Source organism: Perognathus longimembris, chromosome 4, assembly GCF_023159225.1.
Source record: "Perognathus longimembris pacificus isolate PPM17 chromosome 4, ASM2315922v1, whole genome shotgun sequence".
Taxonomy (NCBI): domain Eukaryota; kingdom Metazoa; phylum Chordata; class Mammalia; order Rodentia; family Heteromyidae; genus Perognathus; species Perognathus longimembris.
Window position 1 is genome coordinate 17,113,707 of NC_063164.1, and position 23,321 is coordinate 17,137,027.

The 23,321-nt window shown below is 50.5% G+C and overlaps 1 protein-coding gene across 1 annotated transcript; it reads left to right on the plus strand.

Moving 5' to 3' along the window:
* The first annotated feature begins 1,578 nt into the window (after nt 1-1,578).
* Nucleotides 1,579-21,109, plus strand: Igfbp5 (insulin like growth factor binding protein 5). The gene is given in 5 exon segments (XM_048344793.1): nt 1,579-2,545; nt 2,547-2,769; nt 14,539-14,768; nt 15,255-15,374; nt 17,320-21,109. Coding segments are annotated over 5 exon segments (816 nt in total). The 5' UTR covers nt 1,579-2,434; the 3' UTR covers nt 17,452-21,109.
* The last annotated feature ends 2,212 nt before the right edge of the window (nt 21,110-23,321 follow it).

Sequence of the window (23,321 nt, forward strand, 5' to 3'; positions counted from 1 at the left end):
CCTTTAAAATGTGCCTTTTGGCAAATAGATAAGTGAGAGATTAGGAGAGATTAGGGGTGGGGGTGGGGTGAAAGGCACCAAGTGAGATGCTCCCAAATCAAACTAGCAAGGGAACTCTTTTCCTAAAAGCACTCTTGCAGAAAGAATTCTTATCATAGATAAGGGTGCAGTCTAGTGGCAAACTTCATGAAATGCAGCCCCTTCTCCCAAGGAAAATTAGAGTGCTTTTGCAAGGCAGGAAGGGAAACTTACAAAGGGGAACAGCCTCATCCCAAGGGCTTCATCAAAAAGCAGCAAGGATGGGTCATTTCTTTCTAATCCCTGCGGTCCACAGCCCACCCATAATGCCATTTTCAGAGAAAGCTACAATCGCCATCTTCCTTCTTTATGGCTTCAGTTTCTTTCATTTTCCTAAGGAAAGACGGCCTTCTTTAGTGCCCCATAGATGGAGGTTTTAAGTGGTATGATGAAGTTCCTGGCCAGAATCTCTGTCAAGTGGGCCCTGTGGCCCTGTCAGCTCACATCCTAGAGATGTGTCTGTTTGTACCCATCAACCTCAAGACAAGGTCTCCCTAGATCTGGCACCCATTCCGTAGAGACCACCCTGCACATCAAAATCAGACCTACAGAGTAGCATGGATGGTGTCACTGCCATCCACCTTGCTTCCACGTAAAATTAGACATCAGGACCTCGAGGGGCATCAGACAGGGTTTACAGATGCAACAGCATTTCCTCACAAGAGTCAGACACTGCTCTCAACAATACTGCTGGATGGATGTCCCTTCCTGCAAGGGCAACACCACACACACACACACACACACACACACACACACACACACACACACATACACACCTTGTCGGGCCAACCATGTTAGGAAAGTGGCCACAGATCAATTGACCCTCTAGCCAAAGACAGCCTCCCTACCACCATTAGAAAATACTCTGATTAAATCACTTTCCTCTGGCTTTGGAGAGCAGAGGTTTCCAGTTTTCCTTCTTATTTTTAGCCCTTTCATGTCAATTCAACTCACCACCCATAACTGGCAAGTTTATACTACCTGTTCCCCAAACACACACACACACACACACAGAATCTTACTTGATAAGTGGGATACCAACAGACAGTTCTCTCTAAAGCTTTGGATGAATATATGTGTGTACACACACACACACACACACACACAGTTGGTTACTAAGAAAATGTGACTCCCTGTAGCCGGCATTCTGCCTAGTTGAAGAAAAGGAAGGAGAGAGAAACCAAGTTATATTGTACTGGCTTGTCTGGGAAGATTTCTCTCTCTTCCTTTAGTCTCTCCACCCCTTTCCCCACAAATCCCAGCCTGGTCCCCTCAATCCTCTATTTCTTACTTTGTTGGTGGAGGAGGGCGCTGTTCTGGGAGTGAAGGGGAGCCCGCCCCCCCCCCCCATGTCTCGAAGGCCTCTCCCCACCCCCACCCCGTGTGAGTTTGTACAGCAAAGCTTGGCATCCTTGGCTGGGTTGGGTGATGGGGAGCTCAAATTGCAACTACAAACTGGCTGACAGCCAGGGGCCGTCTATTTAAAAGCGCCTGCTCGCCCGGAGCCCGCAGTCTCTTTGGAAACTTCTGCCAGAGGGGAAAGAGCTAGGAAAGAGCTGCTAAGGCTGTGGAGGGCTTTCCCCCCCTTTTTTTTTTCTTTTTCTTTTTTCTTCTTTTTTTCTCCTCGCGTTTGTATCCCTTCTTCGAACTTCACGCAAAATCTGTGAATTTCGGAGAGGTGGTAGCAGAGTGGGAGAAAAGAAGTGTTAGGTAGGGTTCCATGTAATCTTTTTCTTTTTTCTTTTTTTTTGCTTTTGGCTGTTAATTTCTTTCATTTCCACATTTTCCTCCCACCTCCTCGGCGGCCGCCAACCGCCTCTTACCTGCTCCGCGGCTGCCTGCGCGCGCCGCTGGGCAGCTGCGGGTTGGAAAGGAGCGAGGTGTGCTTTTAGATCTTAAGCAAATCTTTTCTGAAGACAATTTCATTTTTCCTCCCTCACCTTCACCTTCACCCTCATCCCCTAACGCACACAGACACCCTTCTGCACAGCCTCCGAGCTCATTATTTCGGTGGTGGTTTTCGGGGTGAGCAATTTGGTGGCTTTTCCCCACCCAGCCCTGCAATTCTGACCGAATCCCGTCCGCGACTGGCTGTCTGCGCCCGGGCTCGCTGCGTGCACCTGGCGCGGCTCCGCTTTTGCTTTTTCCCCTCCCAACCTGTTGCGAGTCTTTAATCCTTGCAACTGGGGCTTGCACAGATCTCCCTACATTTTGCAAGTGTCTGGAGGAGGCCACCTTGCTCGACCTGCCTGAGATTTTAAAAAGAGAGAGAAATCTCCAGGCGCGCTCTTGGCCCCTTTTCTCCCGCACCCTCGCTCGCCTGCCCCGCCCCGAAGTAAAGGGAGACTCGGAGAAGATGGTGCTCACCACGGTCCTCCTGCTGCTGGCCGCCTATGTGGGACCAGCCCAGGGCCTGGGCTCTTTCATACACTGCGAGCCCTGCGATGAGAAAGCTCTCTCCATGTGCCCCCCCCAGCCCCCTGGGCTGCGAGCTGGTCAAAGAGCCCGGCTGCGGCTGCTGCATGACGTGCGCCCTGGCAGAGGGGCAATCGTGCGGCGTCTACACCGAGCGCTGCGCCCAGGGCTTGCGCTGCCTCCCCCGGCAGGATGAAGAGAAGCCTCTGCACGCCCTGCTGCACGGCCGCGGGGTTTGCCTCAACGAAAAGAGCTACCGCGAGCAAGCCAAGATCGGTGAGCGCGCTCAGTGTGCCAGGGGCAAGGCTCTCGGGTGGGGGGCACTGGATGGGTTGGGTCCGCGCGCGTGCGCGCGCGCGCTCGCAAGCTTTGAGCAGCAAGTGGCTTAGAGCGGGTGTATCCTGGGAGTCGTTGAGGTGGCGCCTTGCACCTTGGACTGGCTGTTCTGGCTACTCGGGGGGTTGCTGCCCAAAGGAGCCTGTCCCAGTTTTTGCTGCTTCTCCACCCCACCCCACCCCCATCCCTCCACTCTGCCCAATCCCACCCCTCCAGTCTCAGCAGACAGAGCGACTCTGCTCCTAGTCGGTCTGAAGGTCCAAACCCGGTGGTACCCAATATCCAGTCTCAAACTGCGTTACATTTCCATCCCACCTCTCCCACACGTAGGGTGTTGAGGGATTTCTTTTTCCTGAACTTGAAAATTCTCTTTGTTTAAAAAAAACAAAAGTTTAAATTAGAGCCTAGAGAGGCGTTGCCCATCTTCTGAGCTAATTCTACCTTTGTCTCCTCCAAGCGCCCCCCCTTCCCCGCCCCCAACTCCTCCAGAGTGTCTGTCCTTCCATCCCTACACCCACTCGCGCTCCGCAGCGCTGACCCGGCTCCTTCCCCCGACTCCCCGCCCCCCCCCCCGCACCCGGTTGCGCGCAATCTTGAGTAGCTAAATGTCTCTTGGGTGGGGGCCTTGAGGCCCCGCCTACCTGCACACTAATTGCTTTTGACGGGATATGATTGATTGAGGTGCAAGATCAAACGCATTAAACTGAAAAATGCCAGGTGTTTTTTTTTTCTTCCTCTCAAAACACAAATGAACACTTTGGGAGGGGGGAGCGCAAGGGTAGGACATGTAGGGGTTAGGAAGGGAGGACTTGGTGTTCGCTGTTGAGTGTTTCTCCCTAAATATCGACTCCTCCTTTCGCCTCCAGAGTTCAGATTTTACCTGCGATAAATTGTGAACATAACATAGGTTTGGAAGGCTTGGGGGCGGGGGGGGGGAGGGGGGCGGAGGGTGAGATTCAGATACCCGCAATTTCCCGGTCTAGGCTGATCCTCCAATCCCACCCTTCCATTCCTCCCTAAACCTCAGCCCCCTCCCCACCCCCAACCCCCTCCGTCCCTCAAACCAGATCCCTAGTGAGTGTGGCGTGTCAGCCCGGGGGGACCCAGGAACTGCAGAATGCAAAATCCGAGGGAGGAGACCGAAAAGGCGGAGCGCCCGGAGCCGCCCCCCCCCGGCTGGCCCCGCCCTTTCCCCCGCCCCCAAATTCTCAGCGCCTAGAGTCCAGGGTTTAATGATTGACAGAGCTACTTGCTCCTTCAGAACCATCCTGCTTCCCTAAGCGGGGCTTCTTTCTGCAGCTTCCAAGTCCAATGATATGCACATCTGCATACACGTGTATTTGCATATTTATACACGCATGTTTGTGTGTATACTGTGCACAAGCGATACGCAGAAGTTTGGGTTCTGAGACTTTCATTTGGTTATTGATTCTCTCCCGAAGGTGTTTAGGCTTAGCCAAATGATGTCTGTGTGGCGTCCTTTCTTACTGGGACCGAGCTCTTTTGTCTCCCTGCAATACTCACGGGCACCCCCAATGTGAGTTTTCCGAAAACGCAAACTACAAATACGAAGGTGAAAAGAGTGTGCCCGCGGTTGTCAAAGGCAAGGGAGCTTCCCGCTTGAAAAGAGAAACCCGGAGAGACGGCCGGCCCCGGAGACAAGAGTTGGGAGTTATTTTTACTAGGATCCTTCCCTCCGGAAAGGAGTAAATCGATGACCTTAGTTCGGAAGCTGGCTCTCTGGGTAACAATGCAATCACATTGCAAGTGTGCAAGTTATCACTTGGCCGCAGCCTGGCCTCTCTTTTATTAGCCCGGCTGCGTGACCGTGGTGCGCGCAGGGCGCAGGGCGCAGGCGCAGGCGCGCGCGCCCGCCCAATCGCTGGGACCGCCAAGCCCGCGCATCCAACTCCCAGCCCAGCCGAGGGCTCGCACACTTGCCGGTGCGTGCTCGACTTCTATCCAGCGCTAGACACCCCCTTTAGAATTCTCAGTTGCTTCTTTCTCAGTCTCCACCTTCAGGGTGCCTTTGGGCCAATCAGGAGTAACCTCCTCCACCGCGCCCAGCCCCAGCACTTCTCCCCCTTTTCCCCTCCCCCCCACTTCCCTCCTATCCCCCTTCCTCCCCCTCCTCTACCCCATCCTTCCCCCCCCTCCTTTCCCTTTTCTCCTCCCCTCCCCCCTCCCTTCCCCCCTCCTCTTTCCAGCCTCCCTTCCCCTGACTAAGGCAGGTGCCTGGGTGGGTCGTTTTTGCAGAGCACCACTGCACACAGAAGTGTTACAGTTGGCTCGAGAGACTTTTTCCCCCCCTGGAACTGAGGCTTGAACTCAGGACCTGCGTGCTGCCCCTGAGCTTTTTCCGCACCACCGGAGCCACAGCTCCACATCTGGCTCTTGGGTGGTTAATTGGAGGTAAAGCGTGTCGCTGACTTTCCTGCCCCTGCTGGCTTTGAACCAGGATCCTCAGATCACATCTTTCGGAGGAGCTAGGATTACAGGCTTGAGCCACCCGCCCCCATCCAGATCATGGGGAGGGGGGGGAGGGGAGGAGGTAAAAAGGTGTCCTTTGAGTCTCTTAGCCAAAATTCTTGGTCCCCAATTGCCCCCCCCCCTCATCCCTCCATCCAAATCTGCACAATGCCAGTGTAGATTTCTTTTTCCCTCCAGTGGTTGCAAGATACGTAGGTTATAGACTGTACATACAAGATACAAACGTATGTGATATATAAATGCACATATACTGATATGTACGTTCATATATCAGAAACAAAATTATTCATTATGTTCCGTATTACCTCCCACCCTTAAAAAAAAAAAAACAAAAAATCTCATTTCTAGAATCACAAGAAGATAAAGGGGAATGTGGTGGCCGGCCCACAGAGTTTCCGGGAGGAAGAGGAGGGGAGGGGCGGGTAGAGACTTCGTGTTTTGCTGGGCGGTTGCTGAGCAACGAGGGGGAGGGGAGGGGCGTGCCTGCCGAGAGGGCGGGCGCTGGGAGCCCGCGCCAGGCCCAGCTTTTCCTTTTGGCCAGTTCAGGGGTAGAGATGGGTATGGAAGCCGCGGGGGCGGGGGGGGAGGGGGAAGGGGGTGAGTGAGGGGGAGGAAGGTGAAGAGGGGGTGTCAAGCTGAAGCTGGTCGATGAATGGGGCGGTCTTTGTCTGAGCGAGGGCCTTGTGACTTTATGGGCTAGACATCCAGGACACCTTCCTGGGCTGGCAGAGAATCTGATGTAGGTGGAATTGAGTCCTGTCATTGAGGAATTAAGAGAGAAAGAGAGGCTGAAAATAGGCTCCTAGGACAGCAAGGGGGGGGGGGGAATTACCTACATGAAAGTGAATTCTGCATTTGCTCCTTGGAGGGGTTTGGCCGCCATCATCCTGGCTCCCAGGCCGAGGCTGAAGTTCCAGAGGAAGGGTTGCTGGCCAAATTTATATCTGGGTTGAACAGGATCGTGGAAAACTGAAGGACTTCAGCCAGATGCCTTTCCCGCCCCCATTCCCTCCCTTTGAAACAAGGCTTTGAGAACCGGCTGTGCCAGGGCCAACCAAAATGCAAGGGAGAGAAGGCCAGGGATGGGCTTTAACTTGACTTTTCTTGCCTTTTTCTCCACCTTTCCTTTCTTTCTGCTGTGTCAGCTCAGCTGGGAGGAACCAGCTCAGCTGGCCCAGTAAGGCTCCTTTGCTTTCCATTTGTTCTGCCCCCTTCTTACTTCTGCCTCCCTCCCCTTCTTTAGCTTCCCCTCCCCCCTCCCCCTAAAGCATCCCCTGAGGGCCAGTTCCTCTTCTGGTTTGAACTGGCTTAAGAGTAAGCAGGTGGGCCCACAGTGGCCAGGGAGGGCCTCTCTGCTGACCTTCCAGCCGAGGTCATCTTGGGAGGGGGTGGGGGCCAGTTAAAGCAAAGGGCCCTGCAGAAGGGTGGGTGCCTGGAGGAAGTTCCAGCAGAAACGGGAGGCAAGATTTTTTCCAAAGGCAAAGTTTACCCTTTGTACCTGAGCAGTGGCAATGCCCGTGAAACTTTCAGCTACTTAATGTGTAAAGAGTAACCCTTGGAAGAACAGATTCCCCATACACCAGAGCCACTGCATGGAGAAACTGGGGAGGGGGGGGGGAACTCCATAAATAACCATCCCAGCAAGGGACCCCTAGTAGAAAGAGGACAGAAAATGGTTGCCAGGAGAGACAAGTGGGCAAGTGGGAGGAGTTTGTGTCTTTTCCATTTTGCATTTTTACTGCAGTTACAAATTTCCAGAGACTATCTGTACAGTTCAAATCTGGGTATGTTATTCAAAGCAATAACATTGATGGTATATTTGCAGAAATAAGTAGGCAAATAAACCAGGGAGCCAGTGAAGGTCTCTATTCCTATTCCCCTCCCCCCAGTATCTAGTGAATCTCCCTTTTTCTTCTCAGTTCTATTTCTTCCCATGATTTGTTATCATATCCTTCCTTCCCATCTTTCTCTCTCTCAACATAAATCCAGAGGAGTGATTAGAAATGCCTGGAAACAGAGAAATGGCCTTTTCTGCCAGGCTACCCTGTTTAACATCTCTCCAGGAATTGTCTGGGTATTGACCAAAGAATGTTTGTTAAAGCTGGAAGGATCCCACAGCCATCAGCGCGGTGAAGGCCCTCGCGTTATGGATGGGAATCACTTGCCAAAGACTAGGGAGGGGCGAGAGGCAGAGACAGGACTGGACTGGAGTCATTCAGCTCCTCCCTATGGGCGCCAGCTGGTTTTTGCAGCCCGGCCCGTGGTCTGGAATCAGAGGTCAGTAAAGGTGGTGTTCAGCCTAGCATTGGGGTGCATATGCCAAACCACATTTCCTGCAGTCGAGGTGCACTCCTGGTGTGGGCAGGCAGGTGTCCTCATTGCCCTTAGCATCTTAGAGAACACAGTAGCCCCCTGGTCTGCTCCCCTTGGCAACCTGCCTGCCTGCACAGCCCAGGCCTCCACGGGGTTGATGAGCAGGATGACAGGATCCCAGGCAGGCCGAGGTAGAGTGAGGGCCCACCAGTGGCCAGAAAGAAGGGGACCCATCTTCCACAAATGTGGATAAAGAAGAAAGCAAGAGGGCCACTGGTGTGTGAGCGCATAAGCAGTTATGTCCAGATCTTGCTGCAGGTGGAGTGGAAAAAATGCTTACAGAGTACAGGTGGAAGCTCAGGTTGATCTTCCGGCCATGCCGACACCTGTGACCAGCCCATCCTTCCTTTGGGGATCCTTGCAAAGGAGACAGATAACATGAGACACCAATAGGTTGGGGCTGTCAGCTTAACTCTTAGGTTTCAACTAAATAGGGTTTGAGTTGGAGTTGTTGGGTTTTTTTTTAATTCAATGGATTGTGCTTGCTAGGCTGGCATTCTGCCACTTGAGTCACACCCAGTCCTTTTGTTTTATTTCTCAGATAGTGTCTGGCTTTCTCCCTCCCTCCTCCTCCACCGATTCTCCTCCTTCCTCTTGCCCCTGAGCTTTCACAGACAGACAAGAATCCCTTGTTTGACCCTAGAAAATATTCTCCAAGTCCAGAGTCAGCGCTGCTGTGTGCTCCCTGCTGCCCCCTTCTGGCCACTCGAGACAAATGCGTGTTTGGCGGCTGGGGAAACACACATTTAGTCACTATTTCTGTGGAGCATTTACTCCCTGCAGGTTCTCATGTGGGAGACTGCGCGTAGTATTTCTTTCCTATATACGTTCATCACCAACTACCTCCCAGCAACCAACAAATCCACACCAAAATCATTGCTCTGAATCCTAATTTGGCTTCAGCGAGACAGAAAAAAATTTTTTAACTCTAGTCCCTAGACAGTGGCACCTGTGTAAGTACCAGCTTGACATCTGTCACAAACACATTAGAGCATGTTGAATCCTTTTTTTCTCTCCCTTTGGAGAAGGATGCCCAATGACCTTAATGCAACATAAAGGAACGGGATTAGACTGAGAGAAGAGCTCCCAGGATGGGTTCTCTACCTGGAGGCTTAGAGCACAATGCCAAGTCTTTCTCGCCCAGGGTAGCAGTCAGACTCAAAGGAGACCAGAAGAGAGAGACATCTTCCCACATCCAAGGAGCTTTCAATCTTGTGATCCACTCACACACTTCTGTCAGCCAGGCACCATGCAACCAAAGTTTTAGTTGATTATAATTAGGGAAAATAAGCGAGACCAGCAAAGGCAGAGTCCTGGGCTAAGAATCCAATAACATGTATAGATTCATTTAATTTTTATGATAACCACATAGGAAGAAAGGGCTATTATCATCCTCCTCATAACTCTGAGAAAACCAAAACAGAGAAGAAGAAAGTCAAGTCAAAGTAAACCAGCACCAAGGACAATTCAGCCATCACTAACAGCTCCATACACCATCTTCCACTAGGTTTATTATAGCGACTTGGTAGCGGGGTTAGGATTTCAACCTAGTCGTCTAGCTCCTTATTCCAAATGTTTACCCACCATGTTGTCTGGTGAACATGTTTCTCCAGTCAGAATAAAGGGGTTGTATTCCCATTTCAGCCAACTTGGATGGGGTTCTAGAGCACTTAACCCTTTGCATTCTCCCGCCCTGAATGGGGGCTGTAGAAGAACCCAGTTGGGTGAATGCAGCCTTCATTGTTCAGTCTCCTCCACTCTTCCCATCTATCCACTGCAGCCTTTCTGGCCCTCCGCCCTCTCCCTCCTCCCTCTTTCCTCAGGATGACAGTGGCTTACCTTTGCTTTCCTCTTGGAAGGTCAACACTTGTTTCTGACTTGGCTCATAAGTCTGGTTAAAGGTGTGTAGAGGGGGGGGGTCCAGGAAGCTGGGCACAGTGACATAATAATCACTATAATCAAGGCACTGGGACGCTGAGGTAGAAGGATCATGTGTTCAAAACCAGCTTGAGCTATATGGCGAAACTCTTTCTCCACTTAGAAGAAAAAAAAAACAGTCAAAACACACATCTGTTACTGATCACAGAGGAAACAAAAAATGAATGCCTTCCAAGAGAGACTGGAGCCAGGCAAATGGTGGTCAGGGCTTGGACTAGGGAGAAGGGGAGGTCGCTGCTGCTCTAGAAGGCTCCACAGCCCTTCCTTACCCACCCTTGGTGTCCTCTCTTTATGCAAACGCACTCTCTCTCTCTCTCTCTCTCTCTCTCTCTCTCTCTCTCTCTCTCTCTCTCTCTCTCACACACACACACACACACACACAGTGCAATTGAGTTTAATTAGCATCCACAGCTGGGGGGTCAGTCAGGCTTCAGGAGACTGAGACATGTCTTACATTCTCTTAAACAGTGAGCAATCAGTCCCTCTTCTCCCACAAGCCTTGTATTGCAGCCAAAGCAGGAGGCTGTGTGTTGGCTGGGAGACAGGACAGGCTGGGAGGGAGGGAGACTGCTCAGGCTCTAGTCTTACTATTTTCATCCTTACCCGGGCCCAGATGAGTGTCCTGAGCCCTGTCCAGTGGAACACTGGGCGATGGTGAAAGTGTCCACGTCTATGCGGTAGCCGTTACTCCTGTGTCATGACAGATGGAGCATTTGAAATGCGGCTAGAGCAACTGAGGACTCAAATTTAATTTTGCTTCATATTTAGTCATTGAAAAAGCCACAGCAGCTCCTGGCTGTTCTATTGGAACCAAGAGCTTAGAACAAAGAGAAAGTCTGGCCATGGGGGGGCTGGAGGGGAGTACCTACCCTCACTCTACTCATCTCCCTTCCTCCTGTGCCTCTCTACAAGGAAATCTTGTCTCAAGGTGTGGACGTGCATGTAATGACCTCTCAGGGCCTCTACTGCCCCCCCACTTCACTTATATCCCAAAAAATGCTTCTAGACCTATTTCTCTTTGCCTCTTGATCAGATTCACCCATGCATTTAAAGATTACTCATTAAATAATTTTTTACTTAGGAGACAAAGATACATGACAAAGCTCTGGCCTTAAGAAGTTTAAATCCAGCCAGGCTCTGGTGGCTCATGCCTGTAATCTTAGCTATTCAGGAGGTTGAGATCTGAGGATCTGGGTTCAAAGCCAAGTCTGTGAGACTCTTATCTCCAATTAAGCACCAAAACAGCTGGAAGCGGACCCAGGGCTCAAGTGATAGAGCATTAGCTTTGAGCAACAAAGCTCACGGACCCTGAATTCAAGCCCAAGCACTGGCATTACACAAAAGAAAGCGGAGGAGGAGGGGAAGGAGATTATATCTATTGAGAGAGGTAGAATGAAAGCCAGAGGAAACCCAGTGCTCCTTTTCATTATTCCTGAGAAGATTTGGGGAATCCTCACCTTATTTTCTGGCTAGAAGAGGCTAGAGAGCCAGGGATAGTGGTGCAAGCCTGTAATTCTAGCACTCAGACTGCTAAGGCAGGAAGATCAGAAGTTCAAGGTCAGCCTGTGCTATGTAAGGAAACCCTGTCAGAAAGAAGGAAGTAAGAAAGAGAGGCGAGGGGGGAAAAGGAGAGGGAGGGAGGGAGGAAGAAAGAACAGAAGGAAGGCAAGAAGGAAGGAAGGGCACAAGCACAGTGCCTTTATGGATGCCCCTAAACTCATGTTAAGTGCTCCATATTTCTTGTCTTCTAATGAATCTTCTCAGAATCGAGAGAGAGAGGGAGATCAGGGGGTGTCTCCCTTCCTAGGTCATTTTCTCCTTACAAAATAAACAGCAGGATTTTATACCCTCTGCCCCCTCTCCTCTAGCCCCTACACCTGCTTCTTCCCACACAGTCCTCATTTGCCCATCTCTCTGAGTGTAAATGTGTAATGAAGATATTTAAGAAGAGGGACAGTAAAAGTGGGTAGCATCTAAATATCAGATTTTACCATTGGCTTTAGTCCCTAAAAATGAGCACAGGCTGCGGGGGACCCCAGTGTCCTACGCCACCTACTGGCCACCAGGAGGTATTGGCCTACTTGTCAAAGAGTTTCCAGAGCCCACGGTTACATTTCCTTGTAACTGCTTGTGTTACAGGGCAGTCCTCACCAAGCAGTCCTCCCTTGTATCCCTTCCATAACCTCAGTTCTTTTTCTCTTGGTAACATAGCTCAGGGATCCTCATAGCATCAAAAACTCAAGCCCGTCCAAAATTGAAAGCCTATTTATGATTCAGCCACAAAGTAGCTGAGTAGGGTAAGCTGGCTCTGGTATTCCAGTGCTGGATTGCTTTCCAGCCCTTTAATCTTCGTGGCTCTCCACTGGCTGCCAGCCAAGTTTCCACTGTCTCCCTGGAGCCTACAGGTGACCACAAGACCCTGATTAGTATCTTTGATACTTGACTCTCCCGCTGCCTAAGTAATAGGTCCCATGGGGTTAAGTGGCACCAAAAAACTAGGAGGGACACCAACCCTTTAAGCCTGCCTTTCAGAGGCAGCCAAAGAGCCTGTAAACTGAGGGGGAAGGAGGAGAAGGCACCCTGTCTTGGTGAGGCTAGGGCTTTCCAAAAGTCTTCTAAGTTCTTTGGAGAAAGATACCAGAATTACATTGTGTTTTATATTATCATCATTGCTTTGCTCCAATGCAATAACTGAACACTTTGAAAGAAAAGATCAAGAGTTGGTGGCGGGGGGGAGGGGGAGAGCTGGGCGGAAGGGGGGGGGAGGGCTTGCTCCTGTAATCCTAGCTACTCAGGAGGCTGAGATCTGAAGACTGAGGTTCAAAGCCAGCCAGAATAAAAGAGTTCATGAGTTTTATCTCCAATCAACCAGAGGGGAAAAAGCCAAAAGTGGAGCTATAGCTCAACTGGTAGAGTGCTAGCTTTGAGGGAAAAAGCCAAGAGAGAGGGAAGGGTCCTAAGTTCAAGCCCTAGTACAGGCAGAGAAGGAAGGAAGGAAAGAAGGAGAGGAGAGGAGAGGAGAGGAGCCAAGAGATTCAAATAAATTTTCCCAGGGACCTTCTTAGAAAAAGACCTAGGAGTGAAGGGTCTTGACACAGAAAGGCTGTGAGCTCCAGGCTTCCATGACCACCAAGGCCCAAAAGAGAGGACAAGCTGGAGAACGGCACTTTCTAACCCACCCACCAAAAATAACAACAACAAAAAAGAATAGGTAACTAGAGAAGGGTGGGATGACACAACCATCCTAGGCATCTTTAAGAACCAGGAAGTGCACCATAGATGAGCCCTCCCCAGAGCTGCAATGTGCTTTCCTTCCATCATCTTCCTCTCCAGGAAGTACTTCTCTTCCTCCCCTGCAAGAAAACACCCAAGCCCACCAACCACCAGGATCAATTCCAAGCTTTGACTCAGCCAGGGAGGAACAGGGCTCAGGTCGTCATCCTGACCAGGTTTGGCCAGGTCTCTAAGTGCCTCTCCTAACACATGCTGAGCTTCCTCCCAGTTAGCAGCTCGGAACATAGGCTCTGAACTGCCCTGGTAACATAGAGGAGCGTTTTCCCGTAAGGCTGCTATTCTGGCAACATCCATGGGTGCCCACACCTCCAATTCTTCCACCCTCTTCTATTTTACCACCCCAGAGGCCTCCTATCACAATTCCTGGGTATCTCAAGATCATTGAACTAAAATCTTATTTCACCTCAGTATTTTTTTTGGGGGGGGGGGAGGTGGCAGACACCCAAAGCCCATTTGCTTTTTTCAAATATTTGAAAAGAAAAAGGTGGGGGATATAGCTCAGTGGTAGAGCAACTACCTAGCATGTGCAAGGAAAGGCCCTCTGTTCAATCCTCAGCACTGGCCGTGCGTGCGCACATACACACTCACACACACACGCACACGCACACGCACACGCACATGGGGCAGTAAAGTCTAGGCCTCTCGCTCTCACCGGGTCCACATGCAGGCTGCCTAGTCACACCCTGCCCATCTGGGAACAACAAGCTAAGGGCTCTGTACTCTGGGGTCTCAGAGCTGAGATGAGAAAAGAATTGACTGGCTGTCTGTGGTGCTGGAAGAGCTAGGCGGGAGGAATTCACAGATCACCATGAACAAGTTCTTGTTCCTCTAAAGGTCATAAGTCAGCTAAGTATAGACTGTCACCCAGTCACTCCTATATATAAACCACTCCTGCTCCAGCCAGCTGTCAGCCACTCTCGGATTGGAGCGGAGTAATATCCCAGCCTCCCAGGTCCTGGAGCCTAGCATAGTGTCACTTCTGAGCCATGCCAGGAAGCAAGGTCTCGGGGTGTCAGCTGCCTCCATTCCATTCCCCTCTAGCTCCGCTATTTCTGACTTTCCCATCTCTCCCATCTCCTCCGCGATGATCCCCATGACTCTGAGGCTTTCCTGCCCGGATTTCCCAAGTCTACATGTGTCTGGATGAAAGCCTTTGGAAGGGCCTCCCTGGGAGGGCAGAGGAGACTGACCTTGTTCATACCCAGGGCCGCCCCATCCCCTTACCTTGACCCACGTCTAGGTTCTTAAATCTCAACACCACTCCCCCAGTTACTTTCATCTACTAAGCCAGACCCCCTGCCTAGCCACTTGTGCTATATGAGCCATTTCCTCCACCTTCTTCCTGCCCCTAAACTATCTTCCTCTCTCCCTTCCAACTACCACAGCCCGACAACCCAGCCGGAGTAGCCATGAGACTGTGTCAAGATGTTTTTTCCCTCCCTCCCCCTACTTGAGCAAGGGCTGACAGTTCTTCCCTAGCTCTCTCCAGTCAGCTGAGCTGCAGGAGGGTGAAGACCTCATCTTCCTCAGCTTGTATTACTCCCTTCACCCCAAATCTCCCAGCACTGGGTTCCTGGCCCTCTGAGGCTGACCTCTCAGCCCTTCTCCCTGCAGAGAGAGACTCTCGCGAGCATGAGGAACCCACCACCTCCGAGATGGCTGAGGAGACCTACTCCCCCAAGATCTTCCGCCCGAAGCACACACGCATCTCCGAGCTGAAGGCCGAGGCCGTGAAGAAGGACCGCAGAAAGAAGCTGACCCAGTCCAAGTTTGTGGGCGGCGCTGAGAACACTGCCCACCCCCGGGTCATCGCCGCACCTGAGATGAGACAGGAATCGGAGCAGGTGAGTCTCTGAGATGTTGCCTACTGACCTGACATCTGACCTTCCCTTGCATTCATTTGGATACTGGTGGTAGCAGGAGATACCTAGTGCAGATCTTGAGGAGAACCTACCAGAGGATAATTTTATCAGAGGATAATTGATGGAGCTTGCTTTGATCAGAACAAAGAGCTCTGTGCAAATAAGCAGGATTAGGAGTAGGATTCATTCAAAGAAAGAAGCCGTCCATGCAGGTCCCATAGCAGGTTTGTGAACTGCCCTGGCACTGTGTGCAGTCCCAGGAAGAGGCTGAACAGCTCCTGGAGGTTCTGAAAACCAAAGCATCTCACACAAATGACTCCGAAAGGCAGAAACGTGGAAGGGGCTCTCCTGGAAAATGAAAAGGAAACCGTGGTTGTGACTGGCCACGTGTAGGCCTGCTCCCCTCCCCTGGCCTGGATATCTGCACATCTGGGCAGGTTGTCACTTGTCAATCCTCTTGTCCACCAGGGCCCCTGCCGCAGACACATGGAGGCCTCGCTGCAGGAGCTCAAAGCCAGCCCACGCATGGTGCCCCGTGCAGTGTACCTGCCCAACTGTGACCGCAAAGGATTCTACAAGAGAAAGCAGGTATGGGTGGCCCCACGTCACTTTTCAGGCTCAGATAGGTCCTGACACCTGCCGGGTGTTATGGGGTTCGAGGGAAGGGATTCCCCATCCCTCCAAGAGTCCACCACTCAGAGACAGTCTCAAGCAAAAAGATGGATTTATTGGGGAAGCATAAAGCCAACTGACATGCCAGGGACACACTGCGGACTCGGGAGCTAACACTGTGACCCCGAGCAGTCCTCAAATTGGGGTTTATAAAGGCACAGATGTAGGGGGCTGACACGGGGCAGAGCAAGCAACAAACAAGTTAAGCAAGCCATTTACAGAAGCAGAATTTTGGGATCAGGTTAGTCTTTCTTTCTTTCTTTCTTTCTTTCTTTCTTTCTTTCTTTCTTTCTTTCTTTCTTTCTTTCTTTCTTTTGGCCAGTCCTGGGCCTTAAACTCAGTGCCTGAGCACTGTCCCTGGCTTCTTTTTTTGCTCAAGACTAGTACTCTGCCACTTGAGCCACAGCACCACTCCTGGCCATTTTCTACATATGTGGTGCTGGGGAATCGAACCCAGGGCTTCATGTATACGAGGCGAGCACTCTTTCCACTAGGCCATATTCCCAGCCCCTGGGGTCAGGTTGACCTAATCTACTCCCCCCAACATTTCCTACCATGTTTCCCTAGTCAAGATGGAGTCATCTCTGCTCCCTACAACACCAGGGAAATCTACCTCCACTGTCAATGACAGGATTTCCCAAATTCAAAATACTTATTGACAAGGCACAATTGTGATTTTCCTCATTCCCTTCCCAGCAAAATCTACTTAGCTTGTCATGATTCCAACTTACCAATATGGATTCACTGAAACATTTCATCCTTATCATGTCTGTGCTCCTTACATTGCACACACACACACACACACACACACACACACACACACAGAGCACAACTTTCAAACAAATTTCTCCCTGGACCGTCTGTTATCATTCCATTTCCAATGAGAGGCAGGCTCAATTTTGGGCAACCCCACTTTTGGACAGACATAGATTTCTGGCTTCCCAAATTCCAAGGGCCTCAGAAGCCCCTCAGAGTCTTGCTCACGTTTCTGATTGGCAGGTCTGAGGGTTTTACAGTTCTTTTTTTTTTGGCCAGTCCTGGGCCTTGGACTGTCCCTGGCTTCTTCCCGCTCAAGGCTAGCACTCTGCCACTTGAGCCACAGCGCCGCTTCTAGCCGTTTTCTGTATATGTGGTGCTGGGGAATCGAACCTAGGGCCTCGTGTATCCGAGGCAGGCACTCTTGCCACTAGGCTATATCCCCAGCCCGGTTTTACAGTTCTAACAAGCCCCCAAGGAACCCCGTGGTTTCTTCAAGGGAATTCCTTACTGTTACTGATTTTAGTAGTTCAGAGCCGAACTGCCTTGGGGCACATTGTGACTCCACCCCTTCTAGCTGTGTCTCCTCACTTCAGTTCTGCACATCCCGGGTGCCTTCAGCTCCTCATGTAAAATGGGGGCTCAAAGTCTATACTGCCCTCTCCTGGAGGAGTCAGTGATTCATCCTCATTAAAAACACGAAGAGCAGCTCCTGCCACATGGTCAGTGTCCAGCACCTAGAAAACCACACACATGCTTTGACCATCCCAATGGCCGTGACCTTGTCTACCAGATCATGTCCCTCTCTCAAGAATCCTTGGAGAATGTCACATTGGAGGATCCAAATTGGGTAGCTTTTGTTGTTGTTGTTAAGTAGGTAATTTTCTAACAAAATTATAGAGTCTACCCAAGGGCAGACTACCTGAACTAGCCTTGTTCTCTAGACTCTCCTATAAAATCGGTATCCTAGAACCCCAAGAGTTACCTAAGAGCCCCTCAAGTCTTTGGCACTAACTCTCTTGGGATGGGGAAGAGGGAGGGCAGACAGGAGCAGGTCCTTCGGTATTGATGTCTCACGGATACGATGTCTCACCTCCTCCCCCAGTGCAAGCCATCCCGTGGCCGCAAACGTGGCATCTGCTGGTGCGTGGACAAGTATGGCATGAAGCTGCCAGGCATGGAGTACGTCGACGGAGACTTTCAGTGCCACACCTTCGACAGCAGCAATGTGGAGTGACACGTCCTTCCCCGTGCGTCCCCCTCCCCACCCCCCAGCCCCAACTCCAGCCAGCACCTTTCTCTCCCCCCCCCCGCCCCCCCAGGACGCCACTCATTTCATCTCATTTAAGGGAAAAATATATTATTTTATTATTATTATTATATATTTGAGGAAACTGAGGGCCTCGGAATCTCTAGCAAGGGCTCAACGGTAGAAATGGCAACAACAGAGATGCAAAAAGAGAGAGAGAGCGAGACCCCCTTTCCCCTTTAAAAAAAAAAAAGAGTTTCTTTTTGAGGCAAGTTGAATGAACAGAGAATGGAAATGAGAAATAAAAAGTGAGAGAAGGGGAGAAGGCATTGGTATAGAAGAGGAAGACATGGTAGAGTTAAGGAAAGGAAGAAGAGAGGTACGTGGGTAGGAAGGAAAGGGGACCAGGGTCAGGGCTGCTCAGGTCTCGCCCTGGCTTGCAATGAGGAGAGGGTTGGGGCCCCAGAAGGTGTGATCCAAAATGGGACATTCAGTGACACCCTTGGATTGTTTTGTCCCCAATTTTAATTGATCTGTGGGGGAGAAAAGAAAAGACAAAAGATGCCAGGGCCCCTCTAGGGTTTGTCTATTTCTCCAGCCAGCAATGTCGATGCCCTAACCCTTCTCCCTCCTCCTCTTTCACTCACCGGGGAGTGATGTCTCTCCTCCACACTTGTCAACATTGAGAAGCATTCCATTCCTCTGAAAACAAAATGTATTCACAATTGGGTGGTGTTTAAATAGGTTTCCCTAAGCAGAGACTTAAAGGCATGTGCATCTTACACGCCTCCTGCAGGAGGTTAGAAATCAACATGCACCACCACCACCCCCCTTGGAAAGACTTGCTCTTCTGGGGTGACAAGAAATAGGCTGAGGCATGTGTTTCCAGCTCCTGCTTTTATCCAGTTCACGACTAGTACTGCAGCCTCTGTGGCGGAGGAAAGGCTGGAAAAAGAAAAAAAGAAAAAAAAAAGAAAAAAGATGGCCTTGTATTTACCAACAAGGCTCCATATAGTCATATATAGGCATATAAATCTATTTTCTTTCTTCTTTTTGTTTTCTTCCTTTCTTGCAAAGGCTTGCAATACCTCTTCAAAGTAGTTCCTAAGGAGCATGGACATGCTTCCTCATTCTGGGCAAACCAGGAACATCCATATTGTCCTAATACAACCCATATCAACCAGATTTTCTGCCTCTAGGCACAGGTTTCCCTTGAGCTGTACACACAGCTCTTTAGGAGTCTTTTCGTGATTCCCTCCCTGCTTACTGGATACCCAACCAGCACTCCATGGCCTGTGTCCCACACTCCCAGCTCATTCCATGTTCAGTCTTCAAGCCCTCAGGAAATAACTGTGGCCACCACATCAAACAAGCCTAACAGATCCAAGTCTAAACCTCTGGTCCTGTCCCAGCCTTTCCCTTTATCTGGACAGACCTGCAATGTGAAACCCTCTCTTATTCACCAGGCTGGCAGAGCAGGAGAGAAACTGACAAAAGGGATGGCAAAGAGGGAGGTTCTAGGGAAAAGGTTTCAATAGAAGAAAACTTTAGATGGAGTAGAGGGACAGGGAAGCAAGAGAAAGAGGGAAAAGCCAATAGAAACCTTGTGTTTCTGGCCTTAGAAACCCCTTTGAGATTCAAGAGCAAGGAGAGAGAGAAAAAAGGAGTACTAGGTTATAGGATAGAAATGAGCTCCATCCAGGCCATAGAACGAGGGAAGGTGGATAATTTGAGGTGGATTTTAGATTTGAAGAGTTGGGTAGGAAGACGATCAGATCAGCCATGCATGTAAAGGCCAAAATAATGTTTCTAATGCCCCAGCCTCGGCCCACCATGAAAGACTAAGGCCAAAGAGTTTTGCAAGCTCCACTCCGTCTACTACAGCCAGTCCCTCCTCCTCCTTGCTGAGGTGGCAGAGGGAAGCAAGGCTTAGGACAACCTGAGAGTGGAAGCTTCAAGGAGGCTGTCATTTGACAGCCAAATTTTGATCCAAGAACAATCCTCTCCACCAACTTGTTCAGCCAATGAGAGGCCTCGGGACTGTCCTGTAAGACTGAAGATGGGCCGCCACCAGAGAGGACTTGGACGCTAGTAAAGAAGGCCCTTAGTTGCTATGGAAACAGCTCTCTCTGCTCTCCTGATGGCATGGCACAGTGAAGACTACTTCCAGCATCAAACGTGGAGGACCATAAAGAGTGATGGCGAAGAAGCCAATGTATGTTCGTTCATGAGAGCCTGGAACGTGAGGGTTGTCGCCTCCTGTTCTCCCAGACAGGACAGTTGGCTGGGGATGGAAGAGGCGATCAGTCTTCATGATGAGATGAAGAGTCCGGCAGGGATGGCAGCTGTGAGGACTTACTGAACTTTGAGGGGGGGGTGGCATGTGCCATCTCTCTGCACAACTGTCCCCAAGCCCCTGACTCAACACTTCCCTATATCTTAGGCCAGTACCCTAAACCCCTCTTCATGAAACCCTTCTTTCTGCTATTCTTGCTTTGGATCTTGAGCAGTCATCTAACTGGGATCTGCCAAGTAGATACTGGGGTGCTCTTCCCCCTAAGAAAAGACTGAGCCAGGAATTACCTTATGATGCCTTGCCTGCCTCTCCCAGGCCTTGCCCTGATTCCAGACAGGGGCATTCTCTTTGCCCCACTGTTTGCTCAAGCTTGAAGCGGCCTCTGCCCATGACCTAGGCTCTTCGCTATCAGCCACAGACGGAGGATGATGGCTGTTTACTCCACTGCCAGACCCTTTGGGCTTCCCACATTCAGCCTCCTATCCCGCCCCTGTGAGTCTGTCCCTGGCTTGCAGGGGTTGTGGGTGGGGTAGTGGACCTCTCCCTAGAGGATGCTGGACCTTCATGAATAGAGGGGGAAAAGTCTGTCCAATGGGGAGGTCTAGCTGAGTTCAGGAAGCCACTGAGGTGTGTCATGGTGAGCCTTTGACCCGCTCTCTGGTCCTGTAGAAGCTGAGGACTCTGGGTGTTGCCTGTGCCCAGGTCTACCCTCATGCGAAGGCCTCTTCCATCCCCATAGAACTCATGCCTCAGAGCAGTGGAGAAGATACCTCTTGTCTTCCCCCATGACTGTCAGGAAATGGGGGGGGGGGGAGGACTATTCAAGACTGATTCTCCTTGCCCAGCCTACCTGGACCCACCTGGCAAAGCAGGGCACCTTGAGTGAAGGAGACTCAAATATATATATTTTTTGACAGCCAGGCCTAGACACACTGGCCTGGGGACATAAGCCCTGCATAGGGGAGCCCAGAAGGTCCCTCTGTAGCCACTCCTCCTCTCCCCCACCCCTTCTTCCCATCACCATTTCTGTCACCATGGTAACCTCCACTGATGGAGGCAAGCCTTAACCATCCTCCTCCCTCCACCCAGCTCCTTAGCAGTGACAAGCCCCCACTGGGGCCGCACCCCCTCCACTCACCGACTCAGACCCCCTAGAGAGCTCCGGTTGGGAATGGGAACCTGAGAGAGGAGTGGGGGCTGTGGAGAAGAAACCTCGAGTCTTGGAGAGGCACTTTTCTGGTTTCCAAAAGAAAGGAGGCTAAACCTTGGAAGGGACCCAGTATTTGGTGGGACAAAGGATCAGGGTTTGACCAACCAGCAACCTGGGTGTTGTACTGTCCTTATTTGAAACAAAACAAAACAGAAAAAAAAACCACTAAAGTGCAAGAATTATTCTGCACTGTTTCTCCACTTCTTTTTTCTTTCCTCGTTTTGATTTTTATTTCCTTTGTAAAACATACTTTCTTGGTTTCTTCATGGAGTATATGGTGTTTCTACTTTACAGACTCTGGCCTCCTCACCTTCAGTCCTTCCAGATGGGGAAAAGGAAGGGGGAAGGGCCTGAAGGGGGAGGGGTCCTCAGCCACCTTGCACCCACTCACCCCACCTATCTGGGCCCTGCTCACCAGCCTCAGCCCCATCACCACCACCACCACTACCACCGTCACACAGTAGCTGGTCACATGGATAGCACCGTTCTCAGACAAGATTCCTTCAGATTCCGAGTTGCCTACCAGTTGTTTTTGGTTTTTAGGTTTTTTGGGTTTTTTTTTTTTTTTGGTTTGTTTTAAGACAGTAATAACCACAACACATATTACTGTAGTTCCTTGTAGTGTTACATACAGGCATACCGTAGCTCTTGTTTTCTTCTCTTTTTTGTTTCCAACTTAAAATAAAAATAAATAAATGCTCATGATCATTACTAGTGGGGAAAAAAAAAGGGAAAGAATGAGAAAAGTAATAATAAAAGCAACCAACAAAATCCATCTGTGAAAGAAAAGGAATTACATGAATGCGGAAGTTTGGCTCCTGTTTAGCATTTTGTACTTAAGGAAATAAAAAAGAAAGAAAAAAAAAACCAACAACCGAGGATCTCACGTTTTATTAAACAGTGAAGATTTGCTGTATACTATTTATTCAACTTATAATTTATGTTACTCCTTCATCTTTGTCTTTTGTCGTGACAAGGCATTTATTTAATAAAGTTATGCGTTCAGTTAGCCTGGGTCAGCTTCCTCCGGGGGCTCAGGGAAGCAGGCAGAGGGAGAGGCAGCAGCCGGGTCTCTCTTCAGTTCCCAAACAAGAACACGAGGAGAAAGAACTCAGGCCCGGGTATGTCCTCCTAAGAAGACCCTGAGTGCAGAAAGAAAGGCTGCTCCTCACAGATGAGCCCCCTCCCCCAAACCTAAGCACCTACCCCTTCACCCCTTGACCCATCTGAGCCCCACTGTGTGGGTATTAACAAGACCCATGGAGCAAAGGCAACAAAGCCCTCAGAAAACACGAGCCTCAACCTCCATGTCCAGCTCACCTCTGAGACTATTAAAATGTCTCCTCTCAGCCAGGAGCCAGTGGCTCACATCTGTAATCCTAGCTACTCAGGAAGCTGAGATTTGAGGATTGAGGTACAAAGCCACCCTTGGCAAGAAAAGTCCATGAGACTCTTATCTCCAATAAATTACCAAAAAAAAAAAAAAAAAAAACAGAAGCCAGAGGTAGAGCTGTGGCTCAAGTTACGGTAGAGCACTAGCCTTGAGTAAAAGAAGCTCAGGGACAGCACCCAGGCCCTGAGTTCAAGCCCCATGACCACCCCCCCCCAAAAGTCTCTTCTCTTTGGTGAAAAGAAAAGCATTTCTAAGATGGTCCCCCACCATCTGTTCCAGTCAGTGCCTTGCAAGCTCTCGGCCCATGACAACTCTACCCAGACTCTGCAGCTGCGCGTGCTCAGTTCAATCCTATCCTCCAGCTCTTTGTCCCAGTCTCTCTGCAGTATTCCTTCTTCCTAGGCTGCTTCTACCCTGGGGCTCTCCCCCGTCCCCGCCGCCCTCATTTCCAACAGCCCCATCTCCATTCAGTGTCTCCCACAGCACAGCACCCCTTGAGTATCCCACTGATACATCAGCCTCCCAGGCCTTCAGCACAGACAGATCAACACCGAAGCGCTCAGAAGCCCTCATGTCTGCCCTGTGGTCACATGGCAAGTGGGGTCACTGGGGGTGTCTTTGCTTGCCAGATGGGCCCTTTCCTATGCATACATCCTCAGCAGTCACTGAAGCTCCTCCCCAAGACTTCTCAGTATCAGTGTTGATTACAGTTCACAAAGCCAAAGAGACCAGGAAACTGTCACCCATCCACTGCCCTCAGTCACCTGCAAACTGTGCCCGGCAGTGATGGTAAAGACTGGGGTGTATGCATCAGAAACAGACTGCTCACTGTATGATGCCTGGATGCATTGGGTGCCAAGATTCTTCTCTGAGTTGTTCTTCCTTGGGGCTCACGGCCCCGGAGTCTCCTGATGGACCCAAGCCTACCCCACATTCCTTCTCTCCCCAGAGGCTTGCTT